The 13,106-nt window shown below is 56.2% G+C and overlaps 1 protein-coding gene across 3 annotated transcripts in view; it reads left to right on the top strand.

Annotated features, from left to right (window-relative positions):
* Window positions 1-2,095: 2,095 nt before the first annotated feature.
* SPIRE2 (spire type actin nucleation factor 2) overlaps window positions 2,096-13,106 on the top strand; it is a 28,018-nt gene continuing 17,007 nt past the window's right edge. Inside the window, exons 1-2 of one of the 3 annotated variants that reach the window (XM_074349129.1) lie at window positions 2,096-2,475; window positions 11,471-11,514. In XM_074349129.1, the coding sequence (XP_074205230.1) occupies window positions 2,205-2,475; window positions 11,471-11,514 (315 nt within the window). In that variant the 5' untranslated portion in view covers window positions 2,096-2,204. The remainder of the gene's footprint in view (window positions 2,476-11,470; window positions 11,515-13,106) is intronic. The other 2 variants (XM_074349128.1, XM_074349130.1) reach the window with 2 other exon arrangements.

The raw sequence follows: 13,106 nt of genomic DNA, 5'->3' as shown, positions 1-13,106 counted from the left end.
AGTCTTGATTCCCATGGCATCTGAAAGCAGAAACCACCCCTTGTGTGGGCCCATCAGGAACAACCACAGGAGGGAAGACGGTGCCCCAGATCACACACACCTGGCATTGTGTGATGTGAGTCAGGGCCTCTCCTGAACCGCTGTGTAGACACTCCTACACGCAGGACTACTCACTGAGGGTTTCCTGCTGTCGCTGTTACAACTCAGGCCTGCATATTTTCACTTCCCTCTATGCATAACCAGTGGGTGGGGTCAAGGTTAGACAGGAAGATCAACCTGAGTCCCAGGTTGACGCACAATTTATTCAGCAGATAGCATACCCCAGCCTCCAATTTTCCACCACAAAGTGGCTGTGCCGCTGCTATTCTTGGCTGCATAAGCTGGGGAGCCTTCCCCGCCCTGTTTCTAGTTTGTAGGAAATGGCTTCCACCCAGCCTCCCTGACCTTCCCTGAGTTCCAAAGGGCAGATTCAAACAGTGGCTAGTCAGGGGAGGGAGGGAGCGCAGCAAGGAGGAGCAGTCAAGAAATAATAGTGCCGTGGTGGGTCTGGTCCTGGTTCCTCCTCCAGGAGTATGACAATATCCCTGAGTTCTGCAGGAACGAAGGCCCCCACCCAGGTGGAGGATGGCAACTTCAGGCTGAGCACAGGATTCCTGGAGCACCGCCCCGTTACCTCACCACCAACCAGTCAGAAGAAAGTCACATGCCCTACAGACCTCACCCCAAATTTTGTCTATAAAAGCTTCTCCCCAAAACTATTGGGGAGTTTTGTTTCTTTTTGATTTTTTTTGTTTGTTTTTTTTGTTTTTTAACACAAGCCGCCCAATCTGCTTGCTCAGCCCTGCAATAAACCTTTCTCTGCTCCAAACTCCAGTGTTGCAGTTTGGCCTCACTGTGCGCTGGGCTCACGAACCTGTGTCAAGAAACACCATCACCGAGAGAAAGAGCTGGTCTGGGATGAAGGCACCCGGTTTCCAGAGGAGCATTGCTCCATGGCCCTAAACTGGGCCTCTGCTTGCTTCTCACGGAGACACCTGAGCTCTAAATGCCGATGTGAGCTGGAAAGTTGTTTTTTTTTTTTTTACTTTTTTTGGTTGAAGTGTAGTCAGTTTACAATGTGTCAGTTGTCTGGTGTACAGCGCAATGTTTCAGTCATACGTGAACATACATATATTCGTTTTTATATTCTTCTTCACCTTAAGCTACTACAAGATACCGTATAAACTTGTTTATCAGACTTATGGTGAATTTTGTTTTTTGAAGAAGGTGATGTTCTGTCAAAGTTCAGCAGGTGTTCCGAGTGGATGGGTGTGTTCGTAGATGTCACTCGGTGTATTCGTGGGACAGGGTGAGCTAAGAGCGTCCTACTCCGGTATCTTGGCCGCTCCTCCCGTGATTTCCTTATGTGCTTCCTACGGCAGGTCTTCCTCGCTCTCATCATCTAAGGGAGGGCTCCTGAGGTCACCTTGCCAGGTGGCTCTGCACAGAGGCCACCGCAGCACAACCTGGTCCTCCTGGAGCCATAGGCCTCCCAGCTCGCCCGCAACCCAGCGTCCAACTTGCGGACGCCCCGCAATCCCTGCGTGCATCTTAGGCTGTATTGGCCTAACACGCGAGTGATTGTTCTGCTGGGTGCCCAGGGGCGGGAGGAACCGTATCCCCTAACATGCCTTCTTCGGGATCGCCCCTGCGCTGGTCCCGGCTCCGCCCACCCCGCCCCTCCCCCCTTTCCGCCCAGCTCATTGCACCCTCACCCCCTCTCACCGTCGTCACCGCGCCCCTTGCCCCGGCCTCTTCTTCACCCTCTGCCCAGCTCTGCGCAGCCCTCCCACCTTCCTCACCCGCCCAGCACCCAGCCCCGGCGTCTTCAGCCGCTCTACTCCCTCCCAGCTCTGCGCCCCTTCCCGCCTTTACACCGGCCTCACCCCATCCAAGAGCTCCCGTCCACCCGTACCGTCCTCCTCCTCCCCTCCCTTCCTCCTCCCCTCCACTTCCGCCCTTCCACCCCCTCCGCCCCCTCCCTCCCCCTCCTCTCCCGCCTTCGCTGGCCTCACCTGCGGCCGCTCGCGCTGGGCGGAGCCCGACGATGACAAAGCAGCGGCCGGCGGCGCGGGATCCGCCCCCCGCGCTCCGCGGGCGCGCCGGCCCCGGCGCGGCTGTTATGGAAACGGGCCGGGCGCGCCGGCGGCGATGATGGGGCGGCCATGGCCCGGGCCGGCAGCTCCAGCGGCGACTCGGCCGCGGGGCAGCGGGCCGGGGGCGCGGGGCGGCCCGAGCCGTGGGAGCTGTCCTTGGAGGAGGTGCTGAAGGCGTACGAGCAGCCCATCAACGAGGAGCAGGCGTGGGCCGTGTGCTTCCAGTGCTGCCGCGGGCTGCGGGGCGCGCCGGGCGGCGGGCGGCGCATCCGGGACACGGCGGACATCCTCCTGCGCAGGGACGGCTCGGTCAGCGCGCGGCGGGAGCCCGGCGCGGCGGGTGAGGGCCGGCGGGCGGGGGTGCGGGGGTGGCGTCCGCCGGGGAGGGGCTGCGACCCCCTCCCTCTCTCCCCTCTCTCCCTCCCTCCCTCCCTCCGCTGGACCCGGACCCGGCGCCCCCCTTTCCGCGCCTTCCTCTGCTGGACCCGCCGACCTCCTCTCCTTCCGCGCCCTCTGCTGCACTGGGGGCTCCTCCGCCTTCTCTCTCTACCGGACTGGAAGGCCCTGCTCCGCCGTCTCCCTTTTCCGGATTGGTAGCCCCCGCCTCCCCGCTGGGGCCCTGACCTCCGTGCCTCTCCCCTCTTTTCCACTCTCCCTCTGCTGGACCTGGAAGTCACTCTCTCGACCTGGGACACCCCGCCCCCCGCCCCAACCTGGAATTCATCAGGGCCAGCTGCTGGCTGGGGAGGAGAGGGACTTAGCTCCATGGCGTAGCACCTTCAGCAGAGAGACTGGATTGTGCCCCTCCTTTCCCGAGTTCTCCCCACCTGGGCTGGTGCCTTCTACTTCACGGGCCTGCACCCTCAAAATGTCCTTCCCGCCCGGTGACTGGCGGTGTGAATCCTGGTTGCACCAGAGTTGCAGGAGGCGTGCTTAGGCAGGACAGGGAACGCACATTTCTTGGGCTCTTTTACGTGGGTATGAGGATTTAATTGCAGGCAGGGAGAATGTGTAAAATTTCGGGAACAGCTTGCTTAGTGTTTCTGCACTTAATCAACAAGAACCAACAATAAAGCCCTTGAAAGATTTGAAGTCTACGGAGAATGATGAGTTTAAGTGGTTTTTAGCTTCTAAAAAAGTTTTCTTCCCTGGAGAACTAGGGTCCTGCTATGGAGCAAATGATTATGATATTACCCCCAAAACACGGGGAAGCAGAGAGGCTGGCTGCATGTGCTGGACAGGGTTGGGCCCTCTCCAGCCCAGGAGCTGGGGGTTTGCTCCTGGAGGCCTGAGAATGACTGCAGTGAAGCCAGCCAGGCGCAACAGCTGCTTAGGTAACAGGGAGGGGTCTGCTGAACTGCCCCCACCCTCAGGGACCATCACTCTTTCTCCGAGTTCCTTCTCATCCCTGTGCCTTGCTCCCACCTCAGCCGTGTGGCACCTGAGAGTTGCTGTATTTTGCAAAAGAAGCAACAATATATTTGACAGGAGAAAATAAAAGTTGGCCCTCAAATGGTACTATTCCCATTTTACATTTGAGTAAGCTGAGGCTCAGGTTTACCCAGAGTCACACAGGAAGTGGCAGGGTTTGGATTCAGTGCTCATGCTCTCAGTGCCTGGGTACCTGTCTTCAGAGGCTGGGTGAGAGCGTGGCACACGTGGTACACGAAGGCCTTGTCTCACCTGTGGGACCCTAGAGTCTGCATGTTCACAAAGAGCTTTTCCTCCCTCAGAGATGATCCCTGTGCTCTCCTCATCCCTGGAGATAAACAGTATAACCCAGGGCCTGGCTTCTGGCGCTGCAGAGTGGGACAGGACTGTCAGGGCCTGTCTGGTCTGACCCTCTGATTTTAAAGATGGGGAAACTGAGGCACAGAGTTGTAACTGGTTTGCCACCAGTCATGGCAGGTGGTTAGAACTGAGGGGTCCCTGCATCTCTCTGACTAGAGGAGTCATTCTTCTACAGGGTGTACCACGAGGCCCATCCTCAGGGGCCGTGGTCACCTGGTTCTGTCCACTACCGATGCAGGGACGTATCAGTCCCTTCTTCCTGGTCACTGCAAACCCAGCAGCACTTCCTGCTTCATCCTCACAGCCCGACTGGAAGTTCAGGCTGCAGTTCAAAGCTCACACGTGGCCACTCTTCACTGACCTGTGCTGGGAGGTCCCAGCCCATGACGTGGAGGAGCCCAATTTCATTTTCCATTAGATGTGATATTTGGTTTCTGTCCATAAACATGTCTCGTGAAGGTGGATGAGGTTTATGACTTGCTGCCTCTTTAAAGATTAAGAAAAATAGATTGCCCTGAACTTTCTCTAGAAGAAGTCCTTGCTGTTCTTTTGTGAATCAGCTGAAACTTTAGACCAGCTGTGTCCTGAAGGTGACTAACACAGCATTTCTCTGGGACTTGAGTGATGAGTGGAGTCAGTGAAAGACACATGTTTGTTTTGTCTGTAATAGACAAGAGAAAGCTCATGTGAGCCCTGGGTTCCTATCTCCCCTTAGGAAATTCTGGTAAATTAGGCATTAGGTAAATGTTTAAAGTCACTTTACAAAAATCAACAACCAAACTAAATCTTAGTTGGGGGCAGTGAGTAATACTCTCTTAGCACAGGTGTGGGTACACTTCTCCCCCACTGCCAGGTAAAACTGACTCGGAAAGCTTCCTAATGGACAGCTGGAGACTTCTTCATAACTGCTTGGAAGCGCCCCTTTTCTTAAGTGGGAAAATGGAAAACATTTTAACAGGTGAAGTATTTTTAAGAGGCCATTATTAAAACCTCCTGATGGGGAAGAGTTTTTGTTTCTGCTTTTTAACTGAGGCAAGAAATGCCTGCGGGTACCTCTGTGCAGTGAGCCTGCCTCCTGAGGAACGCTTACTCCTTATCTGCAGCGAGGTCACAGTCAGTGACCCTGGGACGCTGTCTGTGGCATTTGTCCTCCTGATGCCTCCAGGGCAGGCACCCCAGGGCAGTGGCTGCTCCCAGATCAGAGCTTGGCTGTCACCTGGCTTGAGACTCCCTGCCTTCCCAGGCGACATCTGCAGGGGAAACACAGGGACTTTTTTCTCCACCATGAAAACCCTGTTGGGCAGGCGGTGTTGACGAGGACACCTTGTTCACATCCAGCCTCCTCCATTCTGCTTCTGCTAATGTGCACACTGCCCTGCTTTTCTGATTTTTGTCTTTGTCAGTTTTGATGCTAAAGCTTTTCACAGGCCCTGATGCTCACATTTGGGTGCCTCACGTGACCTGCCCACCAGGTCACACCTGTCCCTGCAGCACCCTTCCTGCTCCTTCCTTTTCTGCCTGCAGTTCTGAGGCCCCTCAGGGCACCCCAGAGGCACTTGTCTCCAGGGTGAAGCTCCCCTTTCTATCCCACTGCCGCCCTGAGCCAAGGCCTTACCAGCTCACCTCGCTGTGAGGCCCTGAGCTCCAAACACAGTTGATGTGGTCTGTCCTGCAGTGGAATGTGGTGTGAACTCCTTGGGGCCCGGAGGCATCTTCCCGCCTCTTCACCTCCAGCCCAGTAGCTGGAGAAACAGCAGTGCTGGCGCCCTGATTCTGCCTCCTTAAACTGGGGTGAGCGTTGCACGTGCCCGGGGTGGGATGAGGGCTAGTGAGGGGACACTGTGGAGCCCATAACCATGCCAGGCCCAGGGACTTCGCCACACAGAGGGACACATGTGGGTGCCACTGCTGTCTCTGTGCAGCCGTCACTGCGTGTTTAAATGGGGCCGCCTGTGCCCACGGGAGATGCTCATTCACAAGTCTCCTGACCAGTGTGCCCCCTCCCAGGAGCTGAAGTAAGATCCCGGCCACTAAGGAGTGTGAGCAGTCCCCTGGTGTTCCAGGCCACCTGCGTGTCTTGGGGGGTCCAGACAGTCAGGTGGGACTCGATGGGTCTCACTGGCAGGTCGCCTCCTGAGTGACTGGGAGCTGTCTCTGTAGATGTCTGTGTCTTTTTAAGTGGCTCTCCCCTGTCCAGCAGTGCGGGGAGAGTTAGGGCTGGCTGAGGAGGATGTGATTCTGCTTCCAGAGGAGAGCACAGTTCCCTGAGTCTCCTGGCAGCCAGGGTGTTCTGGTGGAAACATTCTCTTTCTACCAAGTCCTTCTGAGGTGGCTTTGGTCTCCTGTTTCTTGACCCTGTGCCAGAGCTGCTGGTGCCACCCACCCTCCCTGTCTGGGGTGACGAAGAGCTCGCTATGCTGTGTTGGGCCCGCTGTCTTGTTTATACCTCTGACGAGAAAGGCACTGCTGTGGTCCCATTGTACAGAGGAGAAAACTGAGGCTCAGGATGGTAAGGCAACCATGCAGCCACCCGGGAGAGGTGGGGATAGGGCAGGGGGGACTCAGCCTGGCTGACACCCCCCTGCCCACCTCAGTTCCATTCTCTGTGAAATGGGGGCTGATAGCAGCTGCCCTGGAGGCTGTGTTGTCTGTGGAGCCTCGGGACGTGCTCAGCACTGGGGGCCCTGGCTGGCGGGGTGCCCTGATCCTGTTCCCAAGTGCACCTCCCCCGGACCCAGCTTGGGAAGCAGCCCTGCAGGCTTGTGTGATGGGCCCGGAGAGGATTGCAGGAGGCAGGGTCCTGGGCACGGCTCTAGCGCACATTTCTTGATGTAAAAAGTCCTCTGCCCCAAAGAACACTAGGCACCCCCTTCCGAAAATGGCAAGCAAAGGCTGAGGGCACCGCCTGGGGCAGGTGAGCGAGGTGAGGGTGTCTGGCACTTGTGTGTGGGAGGGCGGCGCTGGGGAGGGCCCCATCTGGGTGTGACTGTGTGAGCTGGTCTGTTTGTAGGTGATATTGTGATTTAGTCTCACCTCTGAGCAAGAATTACCTCCCAGGAAGGCAGCCCCTTGACAAGCTGTGTTCTCTGTTGAGATCTGTGTCAAGATGCCCGTGCCCAGTGTCACATCGCAAAGGACCCCCCCCAAATAAGCTAAGGCTGTGTGGCTGCTTCGCTGCCCACCAGCCCACCCGGGTGTTTACAAGTTCTGCCCTGTGCTTCCAAGAGAGGCTTCAGCTCCTAAGGGGATCTTGAGGGACCTGCATGCTCTGGAGATTTGGCTTGCGGAGTACGTAGCCCAGCCTCTCTGCCACCTTAGGGCCCCACCCCTCCACTACCCAGGTCTTCATGAAGAAGGGTCCTCGGTCCCCTGTGACAGAGTCTATTGTGTCTGTTCAGTTTGGTGCCGGGGGCAAGCTGTGGGGCCAGAGGTATCTGCGTGGCTCCCACAGAGGGAGTATGGCGCCACGGTGGAGGTCTGGTCCTGGGAGGTGGCCATTTAAGCAGATAAGCCAGTGAGAATCAGCTGCAGGAAGGTGCTAGGGCTTCTGTGCGATCCTGCTAGACTCCTCAGAGGGAGTCTGGCCTCCAGGTGAGGCCACAGTCAAGGAGGAAGCTGGCATTCCGGTAACTAAGCAGATCGGCGTGTGCTGGGTCCAGGGTGCCTGCACGCAGCCCCACCACTGTTCTCAGCTCCACCTGGAATCCCTTGATTCCGTGTCAGGCACGTGGGTGTCCCCTAGAGGATTTTCCCTGTGGCCTATCCCCAGGGAGTGGAGAATCAAGAAGATGGAACAGTTTGAAAGCAGGATGTAAGAGTTTCCTTCTGCAGGAACAAGTTACACAAACTCACTACTTAAAACAACACAGATTTACCCTCTTACAGTTGGAGAGGTCAGAAATCCGGATAATCCCTTTGCTTCAAGGTCAGCGGATTCACAATTTAACTTCCATCCGCTACCTCAAGCTCCCCTTGCAATGACACATGATCCCCACGGGTCCTGAGAGTTGGGATGTGACAGATTGGGGGCTATTACTCTGCTGACCATGGGGGGAAATTATGGAGGTAGAACCGACTGTTCCAACCACCTGGATTCCACTGGCAGCATCAGCATAGCACGAGTTCTGGAATCAGAGTTCTGTCCAACGTGGACTGTGGCAGGGCTCACACCTGAGTCCACAGGTGGGCGTCTTAAACACAGACCCACAGGCCGCTGAGTCCCACCCCAGGAGTGGCTGATTCTGCCCTGGTCTCAGTGGGCCTGAAAGTCTGCATTTCTGACAGGTTCCCCAATGCTGCTGCTACTGCCGGTCCTCGACCCACTCTGGGACCACTGGTCTACTGTGTGCATGGTGTCCCTGGGCCACAGCCTAAGAAGGGGTCTCCCAGCTCTTGCTCAAAGACCTCCAGTGCCAGTATGACTCATTCCACCTTCAGGTGACTTGAATGGCCTGAGGGTTGACTTCAGAGCCTGGCTAGCTCTGGGTTGAATCCCAGCCAGATGACCCTGGACAAGTTCCTCACCCTCTGTGGGCTGCCTTGTGGGACTGTGGCAGGACTAAATGAGATGGTCTGCAGGCAGCACTCGGGGCGCTCAAGGGAGCCATCGTTAGCCAAGTGTGAGGACAACTCAGAATTGATGCCTCAGTTCCAGGGCTGCTGCTGTCTGCTAGGACCAGTGGTGGCATCTCCTGTGGGTGGTCCCCAAAACTCGCTGGTGAGGGTTGGGTGCAGAGATTATGCAGGAGCAGAGAAGCACCAACCCTTCCCTCACCAGGACTGCGAAAATGCAGAGGATTAGCTGTGTGTTCATTGCTTGGGGAGCAGATAGGGCTCTGGCCAACACCCACCCCCCAGACTTGAGTCTCCACGGAAATTGATTCCTGGGTTCTGGGGAGGAAACCACACCCAGTGGATGATGAAGGAGTTTATGGTGGAAGTGAACTGGAGGAGGAAGGACACGCCAGAAACACAGGATGCCTTTGACCCATTTGCTAAACAAACAGCTTCCAGGGTTTCAAGCAGGTGTTGCCCTCTTGGCTTCAGGTTGCCACCAGTTTTCACCAGCTTGTTTCTAGAATGAAGAAGTAGGGAATGGAGAGAGGACTTGTGGGTGCCTCCAAGGCCATTCCCTGTCCTGACCCAAGCCCAAAGACAGTCATGGGCAGGGCGTCCTTGGGCTGAGCCTGGCTGGGAGGCCCTGCTGGTGCCCTTGACGTCATCTGCCGACCATCGAGCTCGGGGCATCCTCGTGGGGCAGGGCTGGGCACCCTGGGAAGTGTGTGCACCCCTGACCTCACTTGTCCTCTGAGGTCAAGTGATGGGACAGGGGTCAGCCTGAACACTGCTCCTCATTCCCCTCCCCAGGCAGATGGGGGCTGAGGCTGCCAGGTAGCCTCTCCCAACACCCACCTGCTGGCAAGGAAGGCCGTTTCTCTGGCAGCTGCTCCAGGGAATTCCAGGCTGCGGAGCCCTCACAGATTTCTCTCCCCCAAATAAAATCTGTCATCTTTTACTACCACGGGCTCATTTCAAAGAAAACTCCCTCGCTTCTCCATTTCTCCTCATTTGTTGTTTTACAGAAGAAACTGTAGCGGCCTTCCTCCCTAGGACTTTCTGGGAGGAGGTTCTCCTCTGGGGAGAGGGCAGGAGAGACACGGGGTGGAGGGAGATGCCACAGGAACCAGGTGTCCTGGTTCCAGCTTCCACCTCAATGTGGCATCAGTAGACAGTCCTGCCTACTTCCGCTAGCATCGGTCTGGTCTCTGTTTTCCCCCAGAAAGTTTTTTAAAAAGACAAAAGGCAGTTTGCATGATGCCGTGTGACCATGTGGGTAACAAAGTCTTGGTAGCTACGTGTGGTCAGGAGGGAGCACTTTGGGGTCTGTAAGTACTTGGTGGGGATCCCCAGGCCACCCATTACTAGCTGTGTGGTCCTGGGTAAATTTCTCAACCTATCTGAGCCTCAGTTTCCTCATCTGTAAAGAGGGAGTGGTGGCACCAGCCTCCAGGAGGTGGCTGTCCCAGACGGAAGCCAGGGGAAGTCATTTGTTAGTTTTGCAGCAGAGCTAGGCACCAACCTTCACTGAGGGGCTCCTTGCTCTTCAGAACTCAAAGACTCCCCAACTCCTTGGGACTTAAAGTAAGGTTTGTGAACACTCACCGTCTGGTCTGTGCTCGGTTTGTAGAGAGGGCTGAAGGGCTGGCTGCCTCTGTGCCCTTGGTATCCGGATAACTCGATGCAGGCTCCTCCAGGAAGCACCTTTGCTCTGGTCCGATTTCTCCCACCCTCCATTCCGTCCATCCACTCACAGCTACAGAGTTTTCCTGAAGGCCCCACGTGGGCCGCAGTGTCCTGCTGGCTGTGCGCTTTTCTCTTAACTCCACTGGTGCTGTTAGTGGAATGTGTTCCATTATTTTAATGGATCAGCACAAAGATCTGTGTGTATCTTGATGGCATTTTGAAAACACTTGCAGAGTTGGCAGCTTCACTTAGCAGAGAACTTCATGGTTTGTACTTTTTATACCCCACCTGGATTTGAGGCAGCTGAGATTCACCCGCAACACCTTTCTGCATGTATAATTCAAGGAAGGCTGAAGAAGCAGGTGGGTTTTCTGTGTCTTGTCCACCCTGGTGTCTTGAGAGGCCCAAGTGTGGCTTAGGGAGCGGCTGGAGCACAGGTGCTGGGGTCCCCCAGTCTGGCCTCACCCAGCCCTACCACTTCCTGGCTGTGACCCTTGGGGCAAACAAGCTCGCTCCCAGTCCTCCGGTCCTCCATTTCCTCATCTGTCAAATGGATACCAGAACCATCCACCTCCCAGGCTGCACACAGGTTATACGCGTGAGCATTCATCACACACCAATAAGCCCATGTTTAATACTGAACCTAAGAAAATATCCATCCGGCACCTGGGCTTCAACCCGGGAGCTCTGACTCTCTGATGGCTGACGGTCGGGGGAGAAACCTCCAAATTTAGAGGTGGTAGCAGATGGCAACTCACCCGGTGCAGCTGTTGGGAGCTCCCAAGCAAAGTCTGTTCCTTCCATGGAGCCTGGGTTTCTCATCAGACTTTGATTGGGGGTGCATGGCTTCTGACCATGTGGCCTTTCCTGCAGACCTGGCTGACCTGAGTGGCTCCCTTCCTGCTCCCTCCCTCCCTTCCTCATGCCCCAGCCATGCTTCCTGAGGGGCAGGATGGACTCCATGGCCCTGTTGGCTGCTTCCCGCTGAGTGGTCACTCCGGGGTGTGAGTGCTGTATGGGGGGGGGCAGGAGCTGTCTTTGCCCGCTGACCATCAGCCCTGTGGGCAGAGCTGCATGGCTCTCCTGGCCCCTGCCAGCACCTGGGCTTCCCCCCAGAGCTGGGTCTTGTTGGTGTCCATCAAGTGACCTTGACTTAGCCTGTCGTGAGCTTTCTGGGGTTCCAATGAGGACTTTGGAGGATACGCTGTATGTTCCTTGTGGGGGAGGTGGGTAATTGGCCTCTGTGTCGGATCCCAGGGATGCTGACACGCGTCCTGACCACCTGTTCTCTCCTCCCACAGAGCCCACAACGATGGTGGTGTCACCAGCCAGCTCAGAAGCCCAGGTACTTGGAAAACTTTAAGTTTACTTGGTACATGTTAGACTTAGGTATATTGTGCAATGTAACTTAGAAAGCGTGTGAAGTTACACAGTTGTTCCTGGGAAGGGCTTAGTGGAAGGCGTTGATGAAGAAATTCTTTGCAGGGTGGTGTGGACTCTGCCAGCCTCGGGGGGCCTGAAGGGAGGGGTACCCATGGCCCCTGCCTCCCTTTGCCCTCCAGCCCCTGAGCTCCTGGTGGGGCCTCCCACTGACCAGAAGGAGGGGGCAAAGGTGTTGTGGTCTGTGGGGTTCCCTGGGCAGAGGGTTGGGCAGGGGTTGGGTCTGGAGAGCAAACAGGAAAAGCAGCCAGTAACCAACGCCCAGGAGCCCCGACCCCCGCAAACTCAGACCTCACCAGTGGGGTCTCTTCCTGTGTCTCCCCGTCCCATCTGCCCACCCCCAGCTAACGTGTCCTGAGTCTGATGTTTATCATTCCACTGCCTTATAAAACAGTTTCATTTAAATGGGTGTTTATATGTTAAACATAGCCTTATACCATGGGGGTTGGCACAGGCCAAAAGATGCCATCTCATCTTTTGTGCAGAATTTAAAAACAGTAAGAAAACCACCCCCATGTTTTCTGGCTGCTTCTTATCAGCACATGCTGGCAATTCTAATAATGTCAGTGGTAGGACACCCCCTCTGGCTGGGGCAGATGCTCCCTGTTTAAACGGAAGGGACTTTCACAGGACTGCTGTGAGCCCCGTGGAAGGGTACTGTGCTGCACACACTCTTCTGGATTTGAGTGGAAGAAAGCCCAACTGTGTTTTCAGGAATTACCTTCACTGCTCTGCGTGGCTGCCGCTCCCCAGGCTGCCCTGCCACGCTCACAGTCCCCAGTGGACTTGCCTTCACCACCTGCCAAAGGAGACCTGTTATCAATTCTGAAACTATTTACAGGGAACTCTGTATGCAGAAGTCTGTCTGGACTGTTCTGTCTGGAGGCCCATAAATTAACCTGGGAGCCCCACCTAGGAAACAAGGCAGGGGGGCCTCTTGTTCTGTCAGCCCAGATTCTCACACTGGCCCCTGTACCTCCTCGGGCTGGTCCCCAGGGCTGGCCGCCGGGCCTGCAGGCTGTCTGGTTCCCACACTGCCGTCGCAGGCGGAGCTGAAGGTTCTCAGCCTCTGGCCAGCTGCCCAAACTTTTCCTTAAGAGAAAGCGAGTGGTCCTTGCCTTCCAGGGAGGCGTTCCCGGCTGGGGCACAGGGAAGCTTTTAACAGAGCAGATATCAGATAAGGGCTCCCAGTGGAGTTAACCCTTTCCCTGAATGGTGCTGGCACAGGCCACTGACCAGAAGACAGGGGGAGGCGGGGCTGGGGGCTGCTCTTTGCTGCGGTGGAGCAGGGGGGCTTCCTGGCGGCCCCTCTGCTTGTCCTGCCCCATGTGGTGGTGTGGTCTCCCTTCGAGAGACTGGGTCAGAACCATCACTAGGGTGGGCAGGGCTGTGGGGCCACCCAGAGGGGCAATGAAGTTCACTGCCATCACCACATCCTTCCTGGCACCAGCCTCTGGGCTGAGAAATAACTGGTGGGAATTTGTGTGAAGTGAGGCC

Source organism: Camelus bactrianus, chromosome 21 (assembly GCF_048773025.1).
Source record: "Camelus bactrianus isolate YW-2024 breed Bactrian camel chromosome 21, ASM4877302v1, whole genome shotgun sequence".
Classification (NCBI taxonomy): domain Eukaryota; kingdom Metazoa; phylum Chordata; class Mammalia; order Artiodactyla; family Camelidae; genus Camelus; species Camelus bactrianus.
The sequence above is the reverse complement of the archived record's forward strand: the minus strand, read 5'-3'. Positions and strand labels throughout refer to the sequence as shown.